Here is a 16496-nt window from a genome sequence, read left to right as displayed (position 1 = left end):
GTTTTGTTTCTTTGAGATAGGGTCTCACTATTAGTCCTGGCTAGCCCTAAACTCACTATCCTCCTGCCTCAGCCTCCTGAATACTAGGATTCAGGCATGCTTTACATCACTTATTGACTTTTGAGGAGCTGGTATATTAGTTTCTACAATGCTGACATCATTTTACATTCCCAATAGAGATTACAAGGAATCTAGTTTCCTGCACTCTCTAGAATTTCCTTTCTGTCTTTTGAATTATTATTATCTTAGCAGGTATGAAGTGGTGTCTCTTTGTGTTGTTTTTTATTTTGTTCCATGTTTTTCTCATGAAGATATGAGCAACATTTTCTTGTGTTTATTGGCCACTCTTGTATCTTTGGAGAAAAAAAATGTCTTCATTTCTTTTACCCTTTCCAACATCAGGTCATTTTTCTTTTTTATCGTTGAGTTTGGGAACATTTTGTTTTGTTTTTGAGACAGGGTCTGTTTGGTGGCTTTGACTATCTTAGAACTAACTCTATAGACCAGGCTGGCCTTGAACTCACAGAGATCCACCTGCCTCTACCTCCTGAGTGCTGGGATTAAAGTCATATGCCACCACCACCTGGCTGAGTTGGGGGATTTCTTTAACTATTCTGGATATTCAGTTCTTATCTGATGATTTGTAAATTTTTTAACTCTATAAGTTGTCATTTCCCTCCATTAGAGTCTTTTAAAAACATTTATTTTAGGGAGGCATAGGCAGGCAGATCTCTGTGAGTTCTAGGCCAGCCTGGTCTGTAGGGTGAGTTCCAGGACAGCCAAGGCTACACAGAGAAACTCTGTCTCGTAAAACAAACAAGCAAAAATTTTATTTTTATTATTTTTAATTATGTGTAGATGTGTGTGTCTGTATGTGGTCTGTACATGTGAATGCAGGTGCCCATGGATGTTGGAAGTATCAGATCCCCAGAGCTACAATTACGGACAGCTGTGAGCCGCCATGAGGGTGCTGGGAACCAAACCCTGGACCTCAGGAAGAACAGCCAGTGCTCTCAGGCACTGAGCCACCTCTCCAGCTCTGCAGATTTTACTGTGATAAAATTTCAATCGAGCCGGGCGGTGGTGGCGCACGCCTTTAATCCCAGCACTTGGGAGGTAGAGCCAGGCGGATCTCTGTGAGTTCGAGGCCAGCCTGGGCTACCAAGTGAGTTCCAGGAAAGGCGCAAAGCTACACAGGGAAACCCTGTTGTTGCTAGAGTTTTCCTGTCTGGCCCACGGTCAGGACAAATCTCTCTCACCCGCCAGTCCCAAGCCGCTCAAACCCGATCAAGTAAACAAAGAGACTTATATTGGTTACAAACTGTATGGCCGTGGCAGGCTTCTTGCTAACTGTTTTTACAGCTTAAATTAATCCATTTCTATTAATCTATACCTTGCCACGTGGCTTGTGGCTTACCGGTACTTTACATCTTTCTTGTCCTGATGGCGGCTGGCAGTGTCTCCCTGACTCAGCCTTCTACTTCCCAGCTCTATTTTCCTCCTTGTCCCGCCTACACTTCCTGCCTGGCCACTGCCAATCAGTGATTTATTCATTGACCAATTAGCAACACATTTGACATACAGACCATCCCACAGCACTTCCCGTTTTCTTTTCTTAAAAAGGAAGGTTTTAACCTTTACACATCTCCAAAGTTAGCTTGGTATATTTGGGAATTTGGGCGTAGCTTCTCTTACTACTTCCTGCTGGAGGGGGGCGCTGTATCTTATGGGGACACAAAGAACATTTTAGGATTATGGAGTAGTCCATGAGGGTGTATCATCTGAGTCAGTTGCCTTGAAATGGTTCTGGATGTTGGATCATCTGGGCCATGGTGTCATCGGAGACCTTTCAGGGGGTCTTGGTTGGTCAAACCTGATGTATCTTAATCTGGAATAAATCCATAGTCTCTGGCTTTCTGTGGGAACAAAAGCAGAATCTCCTTTCCAAAGCAACATATCCTTATATCCAAATTTTGAAGTCAAGGTACCTTTAAAATATGTATATTGGTTTAACTCAGCTTCCTTTATAATCAAATATCTCTCTGTAGTTAAGAATCCCAAAGACAACACAATCCAGATTCTCTGTGTAATATTCATCTTTATGTGGTTTATTTTTTATATTAATTTTACTGTCTCTTTAAAGACTTTATTTTTTAAAACTATGTATTTGTTTTTATACTGTATATATCACCTTTTTTGTCTCTTTCAAGCCTACGTATATTTTATACACATTTTAAACTATTACATCTGAATCTGTCTTATTGTGAATCTATTGTTTTAAGCTGCAGCAGCTGTGGCTGCTGGCTCCGCCCACCTCAGCTTCCCAACATGGCGGTGGTACTGTAGTTTTCCACCAGCTCTGGGAGCCATCGTGGGTTTATGCTTTTATCCAAGCAGCGTGTAGCCCAGAAACCTCTTTTTTTGTTTTGTACTAGCAAAGGCTAAATTCACCAAGCAGCTTAATGTGCCACTTGCAGAGACCTCATTCCCGCCATACGGCGGCAGGTCGAGCGTGCACGCCAGGAACCCGCCAGTAGCTCAAACCAGCAGCTGCCGCTCATTTGAGAGAGACAATTAGGAACTGTTTTTAGCTCCGTTTTAGAATCCTTTTTTTTAGTTTTTAGGTGGAAACTCTTGCCCCACGTTGGGCGCCATTTGTAGCTATAGTTTTCTTGCCTGGCCCATGGTCAGGACAAATCTCTCTCACCCGCCAGTCCCAAGCCACTCAAACCCGATCAAGTAAACACAGAGACTTATATTGGTTACAAACTGTATGGCCGTGACAGGCTTCTTGCTAACTGTTCTTACAGCTTAAATTAATCCATTTCTATTAATCTATACCTTGCCACGTGGCTTGTGGCTTACCGGTACTTTACATCTTTCTTGTCCTGATGGCGGCTGGCAGAGTCTCCCTGACTCAGCCTTCTACTTCCCAGCTCTATTTTCCTCCTTGTCCCGCCTACACTTCCTGCCTGGCCACTGCCAATCAGTGATTTATTCATTGACCAATTAGCAACACATTTGACATACAGACCATTCCACAGCACCCTGTCTTGAAAAAACCAAAAAAAAAAAAAAAAAAAAAAAAATTCAATTGATGTTTTAGCCTAAGAATTTTATACTTTAGCTCTTTTTTTTTTCTTTCTTTCTTTTTGCTGGAGATTAAACCTGGGGCCTCCCACTTATGAGTCAAGTGCTCCACCACTGAGCTCCATCCAACTCTCTTATTACTTTTTATTTTTGAAACAGGGTCTTGTTAAGTTGCCCAGGCTGGTCTTGAACTCACCCTGTAGCCTAGGCTGGCTTTGAACTTATGATCCTCCTTCCTCTGAATCCCAAGTAGCTGAGATTAACAGACCTGAGTCATTAGGCCTGTCAGTGTTCACTCTTAAATTTAAGTCTGATCTGTTTTTAGTCTTTAGTACCTTGTGTGAAGTTGGACTCCAACTTTATTCTTTAATATATAGACATGCCACTTTAGCAGTGTGGTCTGTTGAAGAGAATGTTACTTTCCCATTAAAGGTCTCGGCAAGAATAGTTTTATTTTACTTTATGTGGTTTTTCAAGACAGGATTTCTCTGTATAACAGCCCTGGCTATTTTGGAACTTACTTTGTAGACTAGGCTGGCCTTAAACTCACCGATATCCTCTTGCCTCTGCCTCCCAAGTGCTAGAATTAAAAACATGTGACATTTTTTTCCCTGCTTTTGTTGGTTTATTTGTTTTTCGTTTTTTGTTTGTTTGTTTTTTGTTTTTAGAGACAGGGTTTCTCTGTATGTAGTAGCCCTGGCTGTCCTGGAACTCCCTTTATAGACCAGGCTGGCCTCAAACTCAAAGAGATTTTCCTGCCTCGACTCCTGAGTGCTGGGACTAAAGGTGTGTGCCATCACAGCTGGCTTTATTTTTAATTATGTGTATATGTACCTGGACCAGTGTGTGAGACTCCAGATGCCTGCAGATGCCAGAGGCGTCAAATCCCTGGAGCCGGAGTTAACTGTGGTTGTGAGCCACTGATGTGGATGCTGGGAGCTGGACCCAGGTTCTGTGCAAGGGCAGCACGAGCTCTTAACTGCTTACGTCATCTCTCTCCCCAGTAATTTAACAATACATAAGAGAGAGAATTATAAGGAGATTATGATTATAAGGAATTATAAGGAAAAACCATTGTATTAAATCTAGTGGGCCAGGTGGTGGTGGGACATGCCTTAGTCCTAGCCTTTAGTACACACACACACACACACACACACACACACACACACACATCATATGGGCCTAGTAACTACCATAGTAAAAACCATAATTTCAAGGAAGTAAGGAATATAAATATTTCAAGATCTCTATTGCAATAGTAATGTTCTGGTTACAACATTCAGTTCTGGGACTTCTACTTTAGTTTATAATCAATATTCCTAATTGAAGGAGCCAGGGCACATGCTTATAGACCTAGGAAGACTGAGGCAGAAGGATTGTCATGAGTCTGAGGTCAGCCTAAATTACATACAATGCCAGATAGCTACAGAGCAAGTTGTCTCAGAAAAACTGTAATTGAAGGAAATAGGACATTTTGGCCAGAAGTTAGTGGAAACAATGACTCTTTTGCTCCCCAGTTCACACTCGCCTCAAATTCTGCTTAAGACCCCCAGGGTCCATCAACGTGAGGTTAAGAACCCTGTGTGATCTGCATCATGATGGTGACTCTCACTACTCCAGCTGTCCTCCCCCACATCCGGCCTTATCTGCCCCTCATCCCCTGCCTGCCTGTCTGTCACAATCGGGCCTGCAGTGGCAGATAGCGAAGTCCTCTACACCTCTGCTTCCGATGTTCCACTCCCTTTATTCACATCCTGCCTTGTGCAAGTTGTAGTTGGATGTCCTCTCTCTGTGTCACCATCCTGACTTCCTCTGCCTCAGGCAACAGAAGGGACTATGTGTCAAAGGAGACATTTCCTACCAGAGCAGGTGCAAGGCCCTGGGCAGGTGCAGGCCCCCGCGTTCAACCCCCCAGAATCACATGCAAGCAGACGGAGAGACAAAATGATTGTCTTTTCACAACTTTCCTCTTGAAAACAATTACTAGTGAGGCTGTTTTAACCTATCTGGCCTCTTCCTGCTCCAAAGTTCTAGCTAGATACTTAAATAAGACTAACTCTGCTTCCAGTGGGCATTTTTTTTTTAAAGTTAAAGTCTGGGTGTGGTAGTACATGCCTTTAAGCCCAGCACTTAGCAGGCAAAGAAGCCAGCCTGTTCTACATAGCGTTCCAGGCCAACCAGGGCTACATCATGAGACCCTGTCTGCAAAAAATTGCATGCCTGTGTGTGTGTGTCTGTTTTATTTATGTTTATGTATCTGTATGCATGTATGCCGTGTACGTGCAGGTGCCCATGAAGGCCAGAAGAGGATGTCAGATCCTCTGGAGCTGGAGCTACAGGCAGTTGTGAGCCGCCTGACAAGGGTGCTGGGAACTGAGCTCTGGTTTTCCACAAGAGTAGTCCATGCTCTCAACTGCTGAGCCATCTTTCCAGCCTCTCCCATGGGTTTTTATAGATGTTCTGACTCAGCCTCTATTTTTAAAATCTTTTATTGCTTACATTTTTCTTTTTCTTCTCTTCATATTCCCACTTCTGAAACATAGTTCCAGCCTTTTCTGGATTTTAACCAGAAATCTAGGCAAGCAGGGCAGTGGAAGTGTGGTTCTGATCTCAGGAGACTTCCTCTGGAAGCAGCTCCCTGCTCCTGCCCAGCTGTGTGGCTGTAGGTAACTTATCGAGCCCTCCTCTGCCCTCTCTCCTCCTCTGTACGGTGGGAGTGATGATGCACCTGCTTAGGAAGATTTAAAGGATTTTTTTTTTTTTTTTTTTTTTGGTTTTTCGAGACAGGGTTTCTCTGTGTAGCTTTGCACCTTTCCTGGAACTCGCTTTGGAGACCAGGCTGGCCTCGAACTCACAGAGATCCGCCTGGCTCTGCCTCCCAAGTGCTGAGATTAAAGGCGTGAGCCACCACCGCCCGGCAATTTAAAGGATTTTTTAAATGTCTATGAAATAGTAAACACTAGATAAGTGGTTTTGGCTTTCTGGTCTTGAGGAACATTTTTAGTAAATAAACTAATCTATTAACTCCATCTCTTCCTTTCTGCAGAAAAACATCTTATCTCTTTCCTCACTTTTCTTCCTCTTGATTAGCAACAACCTATGCCCCCTTTCATGTCAGAATGCCCCCTGTGCTTCCTTTCTTTCTTTTTTCTTTTCTTTTCTTTTTTTTTGGTTTTGGTTTTTCGAGACAGGGTTTCTCAGTGTAGTTTTGGTGCCTGTCCTGGATCTCGCTCTGTAGACCAGGCTGGCCTTGAACTCACAGAGATCCGCCTGGCTCTACCTCCTAAGTGCTAGGATTAAAGGTGTTCGCCACCACTGCCTGGCCCCCTGTGCTTTCTTACCAGTTATTATATTCCTCACTCTTTTGTTTGAGACAGGGTCTCACATAGCTCAGGCTGTCCTCATATTTACTGTGTAGCTAAGGATAACCTAGAGCTACTGATCGTCTGTTTCTCTACCTCCCAAGTGCTAGGGATACAGATGTGTGCCACTAGGCCACATACATTCCTCAGTGTGTGTGTGTGTGTGTGTGTGTGTGTGTGTGTGTGTACACATACGCATGTGTGGAAGTCAGATAACAACTCTGGGTTGGTCCTTACCTTCCCCCTCATTAGAGACATGGTAATTTCCACCGTGTATGCCAGGCTTGCTGGCTGCTCAGCTTCTGAGGATCCTGTCTCCACTCTCCATCTCCCTGGAGGGTCATTGAGATGACAAGCTCTTACACTATGTGTCTGGTTTTACACTGGTCCTGGGAATTCGGACTCAGGTCTTCATACTGTGCCCTGTCCCTAGCCCACATTTCTCACTTAAGATGCCTTCATTAAATTTGACTTCCTCTCTACATGCCTTCCATTTCCCCATCAGCTCCAGTTCTCCATTGCTCTGTCTCCTGGCCCTGTGCAGTCAGACCTTCTTCACTCCATGTCCACTTCAGTTTTCCCTGATGCCTCTGCAGGGTTAGTGGTCTCCAGCCAGATGCACATGTCCAGGAGGGGATCCTGCACCAGGTGACGGGACAGCTTGTCCCAGTACCATGCTCTAGGTTAAGGGCAGGCACATCAAGATCATTTTCTCTGATTGTGATTGTACACCTACCTCAAACCCACATGGAAATAGAAACTCAACATTTCTCCCAAGCCATTAGCCTTGCTCCTTGAGCAGAATGGTGCATCTGCCAGCGGGGGGCTCAGAGTTTGTAGAGAGGCTAGAACACTGAGCTAGGTATCAGGAGACGTGGCTTCCTGCCCATCCCTTCTCACGTTTGTGGCTCTGACTTTGGGAACGCCATTCCCACTTACTTGGCCTTATGTACCTTAGAGATGCTTATGGTCATGCAAGACAAAATACATGGGATCAGGGCTGGACAGATGGCTTAGCAGTTAAGAGCACTTGTTGCTCTTGCAGAAGACCCAAGTTCAATTCCCAGCACCCACATGATGGTTTAACTCCAGGTCCAGGGAATCCAATGCCCTCTTCTGACCTCCTTGGGCACTGCATGCACATGACGCACATACATACATACAGGCAAAACACTCGAACACAGAAAATCAATACATCTAAAAAATGTTTAAATACATGAAATCACCTCTTTTCTGAGCTCACCCTTTAGTGGTACCTGTATTAAAGTTGTATTTGTTGTTATAGTCAAATCTGTTATCTAGCCCAGCATGTACATGAAGAAAACCATCCAGTCTGCTGCTAGTCCATGCCAAAGTGTAAATGGCAGAAGGCAATTGAATGTTAAACTGGTTTTACTCATCAGTAGATTGTGACCTTCCTCTACAGCAGTGTTTCTCAACATGTGGGTCGTGACCCCTTTGGGGTCAAACAACCCTTTCACAGGGGTCACCTAAGACCATCAGAAAACACAGATATTTACATTTCAATTCATAACAGTAGAAAAATTACAGTTATGAAGTAGCAATGAAAATAATTTTATGGTTGGATCACCACAACATAAGGGACTGTGTTAAAGGGTCACAGCATTAGGAAGGTTGAGAACCACTGGACTAGATGATCCAAAGCTACTCTATGGTTACTCGGTCTCAGCAGCACTGGCATTTGTTTTTGTTTTGAGATAGGGTGTCATTATGCTGTCCAGGCTGGTTCATGGACTCAAGTGATCCTCCTGCCTCAGCATCCCCAGCAGCTGGGCTGCAGGTGTGTGCCACTGTACTCAGCTTTTCACACTAACATTTGGGAGCATGAATTTGTTTCTATTCTGGTGGTAGTGGTAGTGGTGCTTTGTTTGTTTGTTTGTTTGGGTTTTGAGACAGGCTCCTTACTATGTGGCCCTGGCAGCCTAGAACTCCCTTTGTAGATCAGTCTGGCTTTGAACTCACAGAGATCCACTTACCTCTGTCTGCTGAGTGTTAGGATTAAAGTGTTCCATCATACCTGGCAATGCTTGGTTGCTTTCCTTCCTTCCTTCCTTCCTTCCTTCCTTCCTTCCTTCCTTCCTTCCTTTCTTTCTTTCTTTCTTTTTAAGATAGGTCATGTCATCCAGGTTAGTGTCAAAGTCACCGTGTATCAAGATGATCTTGAACTTATCCTCCTGCCTCCACCTCTCGAATAGTGAGATTATAGACATGTAACATATACACTGCATCTGGTCTGTGTGCTCCTGGAGACTCAGACCAGGGCTTGATGTGTGCTAGGCAAGCACTGTGCCAACTGAGTCACATCCCCAGTCCCCCACTGTCCTGTCAACTGTAGACTATTTGGCTGTATTCCTGGCTTCTACCACTGGGTGCCAGTCATGAGGACCAAAAGTGCCTCCAGACACAGCCCAGGTGCCTCCTGGGGAACAGAACTGCTCCTGGTGGAGAGCCACAGATAATACAGCCTTTAAAATGGGCAGTCTTTTCTCTAGAGGGCTAACTCCTCAAGTGCAGAACTCCATTTCTGTAACTGTCTAGATATCCCAGGCAAACCCAGACAGTTAATGTTTGCTAGATTTTTCTGTGTGAAAATGATCTAAAGGTGCTAACTGCAGCAGGATGGCTCTGTGGGTAAAGGCACCTGCTACCAAGTGCTTGCCATGCGTGAACTCCCTGAGTTCAGTCCCAGTGACTCACATTGTAGGAGAGAACTGACTCCTGAAAGTTGTCCTCTGACTCCATATATGCCCCACATACATACATAATATATACATGTAAGTAAATAAATATAAAAACTAAGGTAGTAACTGTCCCTACCACCCATTGATCTCATAACAACAAAAAACTACTTTGTTTTGTCTTTTTGATGTGTATGGGTGTTTTGTCTGCACGTATGTGTGTGCACCATGTGTGTGCAGTGCCAGCAGAGGCAGAAGAGGGATTGGATTCCCCGAGACTAGAGTTACAAATCATTGTGGGCAATGATGTGGGTGCCGGGAACTTAACCCAGGTCCCCTGGAAGAGCAACAAGTATCCTTAACCACTGAGCCATTTCTCCAGCCCCCAAAACACTGTTCTTATGAAGAATACTAGTTCATTCTCAACTAGAAGTCTTTAATCCCAGCACTCAGGAAGCAGAGGCAGGCAGATCTCTGTGAGTTCAAGGCCAGCCTGGTCTACAGGGTGAGTTCCAGGAGAGCCAATGCTACACAGAGAAACCTTGTCTCGAAAAACAAAAACAACAACAAAACAAAAACACAAAACCACAGAACTGACTGTTCACTGGACATGTGGGTCTCAGTTCTTGCCAGATCACCTTGCTGGTTCTGGTGGTTTTGTCCTCTGGGGATATTTCTCAATATCTTTGTTCTCTGAGGCAGGGGAGGAGAGACGGCTGACATCTAGTGGGCAGAAGCCAGGGATGCTAAGCATCCTGAATTACACAGGACAGTCAGTGTCACGGTAAAGAATATTTTGATCCAGTATATTAAAAAGTCGGCCGCGCTGATGAGAAAGTGCATTAGAAGGGAAGGAGGGTTGCACCCTGTGCCTTTACTTGCACCAGGGGATTCTCCCTGGAGAACCTAACTGAGTCTCTGTTCTCTCTCCCAGCTGCTCATGGCACAAGTTCCTACGATGCATGCTTACGGTCTTTCCCTTCCTCGAGTGGATGTGTTTGTATCGATTCAAGGACTGGCTTCTTGGAGACTTACTTGCTGGTTTAAGTGTTGGTCTTGTTCAAGTTCCCCAAGGTAAGGGCACTCCAAAGCCTTCTTACCAAAGCCGACCTACTGGACCTGAAGCACTTTCAGGAGCAGACAGTTGAGCTGGATGGGCAGAGGGAAAGAGGACCGGCATTCCCGCTGTCGCCATTTCTTCCTTTACCCCTCCAGCCGCTCCTAGAAGATCGGCTTGAATCGAGGCCCATGAACACTTGCCCCAGAATTTGCAGTCCCCACTCCTGGTCATTTTTTGCCCCAGTGATGGTTTCACACTCGCGATGACAATAGATCTCAGGAGGTGTCGGTTTTCCTAAGGAGAAGATGAGTGCTGGGGAACAGGGCACCTGTGTCTCTCCAGCAGGTGACATACCACAGCTGTTATCCAATCACCAGTTCAGATGCAAGACCACAAGGTCACACAGGAGTGGGAGCTCCCTGCGTGGTAGAAAGCTCCTTTCCATCCAAGAACAGTGGGGTACTTCTGCAACCCCAGCATAGAAAGGTGGGGGCGGGAAGATCAGGCATTCAAGGCCAGTCTCGTCTACTTGAGAATTTTCCTGAAAAACAAACAAAATCTTGATTCCAAATAGGAACCAGTAACTCTTTTGTCTGTTTATTTTTGAGACAATTTCATAATATAGGCTGGCCTCTATCTCACAGAGATCCACCTGCTTCTGCCTCCCAAGTGCTGGGATTAAAGGTCTGTGCCACCAGGTACAGCTATTTTTTTTCCTTCTTAACATTTATTTATTGTGTGTGTGTAGAGGTCGGAGGATGTCTGAAGGGAGTCTGTTCTTACCCTCCACCATGACATGGGTCCTGGAAATCAAATTCAGGTCTTCAGGCTTAACTTTATGCCCTGAGCCATCTCACTCCACCTACTCCCCTTTTGAACACACACACACACACACACACACACACACACACACACACACACACACACACAGAGAGAGAGAGAGAGAGAGAGAGAGAGAGAGAGAGAGAGAGAGAGAATGTTGAATTTATTAAGGGTTCCATAACTGTTTTGTGCTAGCTATATCTTTAAAGAAGTTTCAGTTCTCTCTTTTAAGCTTTTTCATTGTGTGTAGTGACCGTAGGTGGTACTGTGTTACACATTTGATGTAAGTATACACAGCTCCTCCTCCTCCTCCTCCTCCTCCTCCTCCTCCTCCCTTTTTGCCCCTTCGTCCCCTTGTTCTCCTAGACAATTTTACTTGTACTTACATGTTCTGTGTACACGCATGATTTTATGTGCCTGTATAAGATCCAGAAAGCACACAGTGGAGACATCCCATATCTGTGTCTCCATTGATGCCCTCCGTTTTCCTGTAGATGACACAACTTCACTCTCAACAGCTGAGAAGACTCCATTGTAGCTATGCTGCACATTCTTTGTCTATTTCTCTGTTGCTGGACGCTGGGTTTCTGGAGCCAGCAACCGTGTTAACAGTCCCTGAAGGGTTGTTTCTAGGACCCCCACAAGTAACAACCCAAGTTTGGGGAGTCCCTGTGTTCAGAGAAACCCCAAACCAGCGCATCCCCCTGGCTCTAGGTAGATGGAGTGTGCTCACAGGGCTCATTTTCTACCATGCCAGTACTTCCTGGTAGCACTGATGTTCTACTGTTAACCCGTCTCCAGGGAAACACGCTAGAGTCAGCCAGAGACCTAGTGTGTCCACTGCGAAGAGGCTGGGTTTCATACCTCCTTGGGTCAGACTAGTCCATGGTTCCCATGTGGTCATGCCGGAGGGTGAACGTAGGGCCCTGTGCACACTAGAGAAGTGCTCAGTGGCTATGCTCCCCCTAGGCCCCCAGTCTCTACTGAACATCTCCCTGGCAAACAGTTTGCCAGTATCTAGTAAATATGCCCCAGAGTTCTCATGAAAAGTATGTAAAATCTTGAAGAATTTGTGTGTTTGTGAACCAGGAGATATATACAGGAATGTCCATCTGTATATATCTTAGTCCCATCTGGGCCCAGAGGCGGGATATCATGAAATCCTGAAGACAACAAGAGTGAGGGAAGTGGCCACCCCAGACCCTGATGCCTTTTCAGTTTCAGTCAACTGTCCTTCATGCCCTCAGAAGAGATTTCCTATGTAGCATAAGCTAATTTAAGCGTAGTTTCTACTTTTTGCAATCTATAGACTCTTGATTAAGAAAAACATTGGGGCTGGGCAGTGGTGGCACACACCATCAATACCAGCACTCAGGAAGTATAGGCAGGTGGATCTCTGTGAGTTCGAGGCCAGCGTGGTCTACAGAGCAAGTTCCAGGACAGCCAGGGCTACACAGAGAAAACCTGTCTCGAAATCCACCCCCACCCCCAAAAAGGAAAAAATTTGATGACAGACTTTTTCTTTTGGGCCACCAACCAGCTCCCAAATCATGACAAAAAGACGTTCTTAGTTTTGAATGCTCAGCCTTAGCTTAGCTCGTCTTTGACTTTACTTCTCTTCACCTATGTTTTGCCTTTCTTTCTTCCTTTCTTTCTTTCTTTCTTTCTTTCTTTCTTTCTTTCTTTCTTTCTTTCTTTCTTTCTTTCTTTCTTCCTTTCTTCCTGCATGTCCTACTTTCACTCCTTCTCATGGCTGGCTGGCAGCTGCCCAGCTTCTCGTCCGAGTGTGTCCCTCTCTTTCTCCCTCACTCTCTCCTTCCATCTTCTCTCTTGAGCCTAGATTTCTCCTACTTATTCACCAGCCCTGCCTGTCCCTCTCCTGACTTCCTATTGGCTGTTCAGCTTTTTATTAGCTCAATCAGGTGCCTTAGGCAGGCAAGGTGAAACAAATGTAACACATCTTTACATAATTAAACAAATGCAACACAAATGTAACACATCTTTACATAATTAAACAAATGCAGCACAAATGTAACACATCTTGACATAATTAAACAAATGTAACACATCTTTACATAGTTAAACAATGCAACACAATGTAATACATCTTTACATAGTTAAACAATGCAACACAAATGTAACACATCTTTACATAGTTAAACAATGCAACACAAATGTAACACATCTTTACATTGTTAACAAAGGCAGCAGAAATAAATGTAACACACCTTCACATAGTCAAAGTAACATTCTGTAGCATAAACAAATATAACACATCTTTGCCTTGTTAAAATAATGTTCCACAAAAGACAGGGGACTAGGACATAGCTCCCTCACTGGTAGAGTGCTTGCTGCCTGAGGTTGCAAGCCTGATGATCCGAGTTGAAACCTCAGAACCCACTGAAACATGGAAGGAGAGAACCAACTCCATGAAGTTGTCCTCTGACCTACACACACACACACACACACACACACACACACACACACACACACACACACACACACACCCCATAATAATAAACAAGCATTTTGGTGGTTTGTTGTTGTTTTAGACAATGTCTCTCTACATAGAGACTAGGAACTCACTATATAGACCAGGTTGGCCTTGAACTCACAGAGCTCCATCTGCCTGTACCTCTCCAGTGCTGCACCACCACACCCAGCCATAAATAAGTATTTTTAAAGCCTTGTTTAGGAATACTAAGAAAAGACGTTGGGATGGTTAGCCTAGAGAAGACAGACTGCTTCTGGCAACCAGAAGGCAAGTGAGTTTTGTGTGACTTTGTGTTGTTCTCCAGCTCTGTCTTTGGCCCTGGGGGATTCTCAGGGCTGCCTTTTTTCTTTTTGATTACTTTCACTTATGTGAATATGTGCATGTCTGTGTGTGAGTATGTACATGTTAGTACAGGTGCCCTCAGTGGCCAGAGGCATGCAATCCCCTGGAATTGGAGTTATAGGAGGCTGGCTGCTGCCAAACCTTGGTGATGGAAACCAAACTCAGGTCCCTGGAAGAGCAGCAGGCTCTCTGCACTGCTTGCCTGTCTGTCCAGCCCCCAGGCCTTCTGGAGCTGGGAGGGAATGAGCACTGGCCCGAGATGTCTCCTTTCCACATGGGTATTACAACCGCTTAGTGAGTCCGGGACAGAGCTAGGATGCAGGGTTTGTAGTTCAGGTGGTAAGGTGCCTGCCAGCATTCACGAGCCCCGGGTTCAGCCTCCAGCCCTCACAAACTGGCACGTGGCTTACACCTGTAATCCCAGCACTCGGGAGGTGGAGACAAGAGGAACAGAGGTTCACAGTCACTCTCAGACACATAGTGAGTTCAAAGCCAGCCTGGGGAACATGAGACTCTGTCTCAAAAAAACAAAAACAAAAGCTAAAATAGAAAAGCATGTTGGAAACTAGGACCCTATAAAGAGCTCTATACATATGCTCTCAGCATTCATAGCCATTTTTATTTAAGGTAACTTTTTTTTAAATTTTTGAGACAGGGTTTCTTTGAATAACAGCTCTGACTGTCCTAGGACTTGCTCCTCTGTAGACCAGACTGGCCCCGAACTCACAGAGATCCTCCTGCCTCTGCCTCCTAAATGCTGGGATTAAAGGTGTGCGCCAGTGACGCCAGTTTAAGGTAACTTTTAAAGCCAAACTACTGCCTTTGCTTAAGGAAGTTCTTTTGCTTTTCAGGCCTGACGCTTAGTTTGCTGACGAGGCAGCTGATCCCTCCCCTCAACGTGACTTACGCTGCCTTCTGCTCTTCAGTCATTTATGTAATATTAGGATCATGTCATCAAATGTCCATCGGTGAGTTCAGTGCTGGAGCCACAGGAGCTAGATGATAGGTCAGTTATTGACTTGTTGCTTAGCAGCCAGTGCCACTCAGCTTTCAGTCCCCGTGAGGAAATGCTTCAACAGGGAAGGTTTCCATTGGCTCGCGGTTGAGAGGCCTCAGTCTGTGTCACGTGGATCTATTGTTTCTGGGCCTATCTCGAAGCTTAGCATCGTGGTCTGAAGTGTGTAGTGGCGCAAAGCAGCTCCCCTGTGGCAGCCAGAGTACATGTGCGCACAGAGAGGCACATATGCACACAGACACACACATATGCAGACATAGACATGAACACACCGGCACATCCATGTTTGCATGCACACATGCACACATATGAGGGCATATACACACACACAGGTATGTCCACAAGATAAATATGCATATATAGACACATGCACATATACATATATACACATAGACACATGTGTACATACCCACAGACACATTTACACACAGATACACACATTCATGCATGCACACATAAATATATACATATACATACATACACATGCATGCACATGACTATACATGCACACACACATGGGGCAAAGGCAAGAGTTATTCCTCAAGGGCATGTTCTCAAGGACCTACTTCATCCATTTCCAGTAGTGTGAACATCAAGACTTCAACATAGGAGCTTTCAGAGAGCATTTGAGATCAAAGCATAGCATCTAACCCCTGGCTCCTAAAACCCACATCTGTCCCCTAGTGCAAAGTGTGTTCAGTCTTTCTCACAGTCTCTCTCCATAGTTATAGTTCATAGTTCATTGTTCCAAAGTCCAAGTCTGAAGTCTTCTTAGGGACTTAAAATAGTCCTTAATTCTGCGTGTGTAGCTCTAAAAATCAAACTCTGGGGCTGGTGAGATGGCTCAGTGGTTAAGAGCACTTGCTGCTCTTGCAGAAGACCTGGGTTCAGTTCCTAGCACCCACATGGTGATTTATCTATAACTCCAGTTACAGGGGATCTGATGCTGTCTTCTGACCTCCACAGGCACCAGGCACACATTTAGTGCACAGACATACATGCAGGCAAAACACCCATACACATAAAACAAAACAAAATAAGTAAATCTAAAAAACAAACAAACAAACAAACCTTAAGTCCATAGTGATTTTTTAATAATGCTAGAATAGATCAGTCCATCTGCTGGGTCCCTAACAACCAAACTCCATGATTTTTTTTTTTTAAGATTTATTTATTTATTATGTCTACAGTGTTCTGTCTGCACGTGCGCCTGCAGGCCAGAAGAGGGCATCAGATCTCATTATAGGTGGTTGTGAGCCACCATGTGGTTGCTGGGAATTGAACTCAGGACCTCTGGAAGAGCAGTCAGTTCTCTTAACCTCTGAGCCATCTCTCTAGTCCCCAAACTCCATGATTTCTAATACAATGTGCCAGCTTAATTAACTTACAATAAGAAATCTGTCATAGTAATCAAAACACTAAGCTCCACAGGACAGACACTTCCTGGGTCAGAAGTCTACCTGCTAACTTAGAAGTGACTAGACTAGACTAAGGTCGTATAAGGAGAAGATTTACTGAACCTAGGTGGACCTGCATAGAAGTCACATCACAAAATGCTCTTTGGAGAGGCTCCCAGTGCACTCTCACTGAAGTAAGTGACCATTCAGTATTC

The 16496-nt window shown here is 44.7% G+C and overlaps 1 protein-coding gene across 7 annotated transcripts in view; it reads left to right on the top strand.

The window, feature by feature from the left end:
- Slc26a8 (solute carrier family 26 member 8) overlaps nt 1-16496 on the top strand; it is a 58184-nt gene that overhangs the window by 9552 nt on the left and 32136 nt on the right. For 4 of the 7 annotated variants that reach the window (XM_052744422.1, XM_052744420.1, XM_052744418.1 and 1 more), the window contains exons 3-4: nt 10086-10225; nt 14721-14837. The exons of 1 other annotated variant lie outside the window; for it this stretch is intronic. In XM_052744422.1, coding sequence (XP_052600382.1) covers nt 10086-10225; nt 14721-14837 — 257 coding nt within the window. The remainder of the gene's footprint in view (nt 1-10085; nt 10226-14720; nt 14838-16496) is intronic. 2 more of the 7 variants (XM_052744421.1, XM_052744419.1) reach the window with 2 other exon arrangements.

Source organism: Peromyscus californicus, unplaced genomic scaffold, assembly GCF_007827085.1.
Source record: "Peromyscus californicus insignis strain IS unplaced genomic scaffold, ASM782708v3 Scaffold_19__1_contigs__length_69161282, whole genome shotgun sequence".
NCBI lineage: Eukaryota > Metazoa > Chordata > Mammalia > Rodentia > Cricetidae > Peromyscus > Peromyscus californicus.
This window is presented reverse-complemented; position numbering and strand designations above follow the sequence as displayed.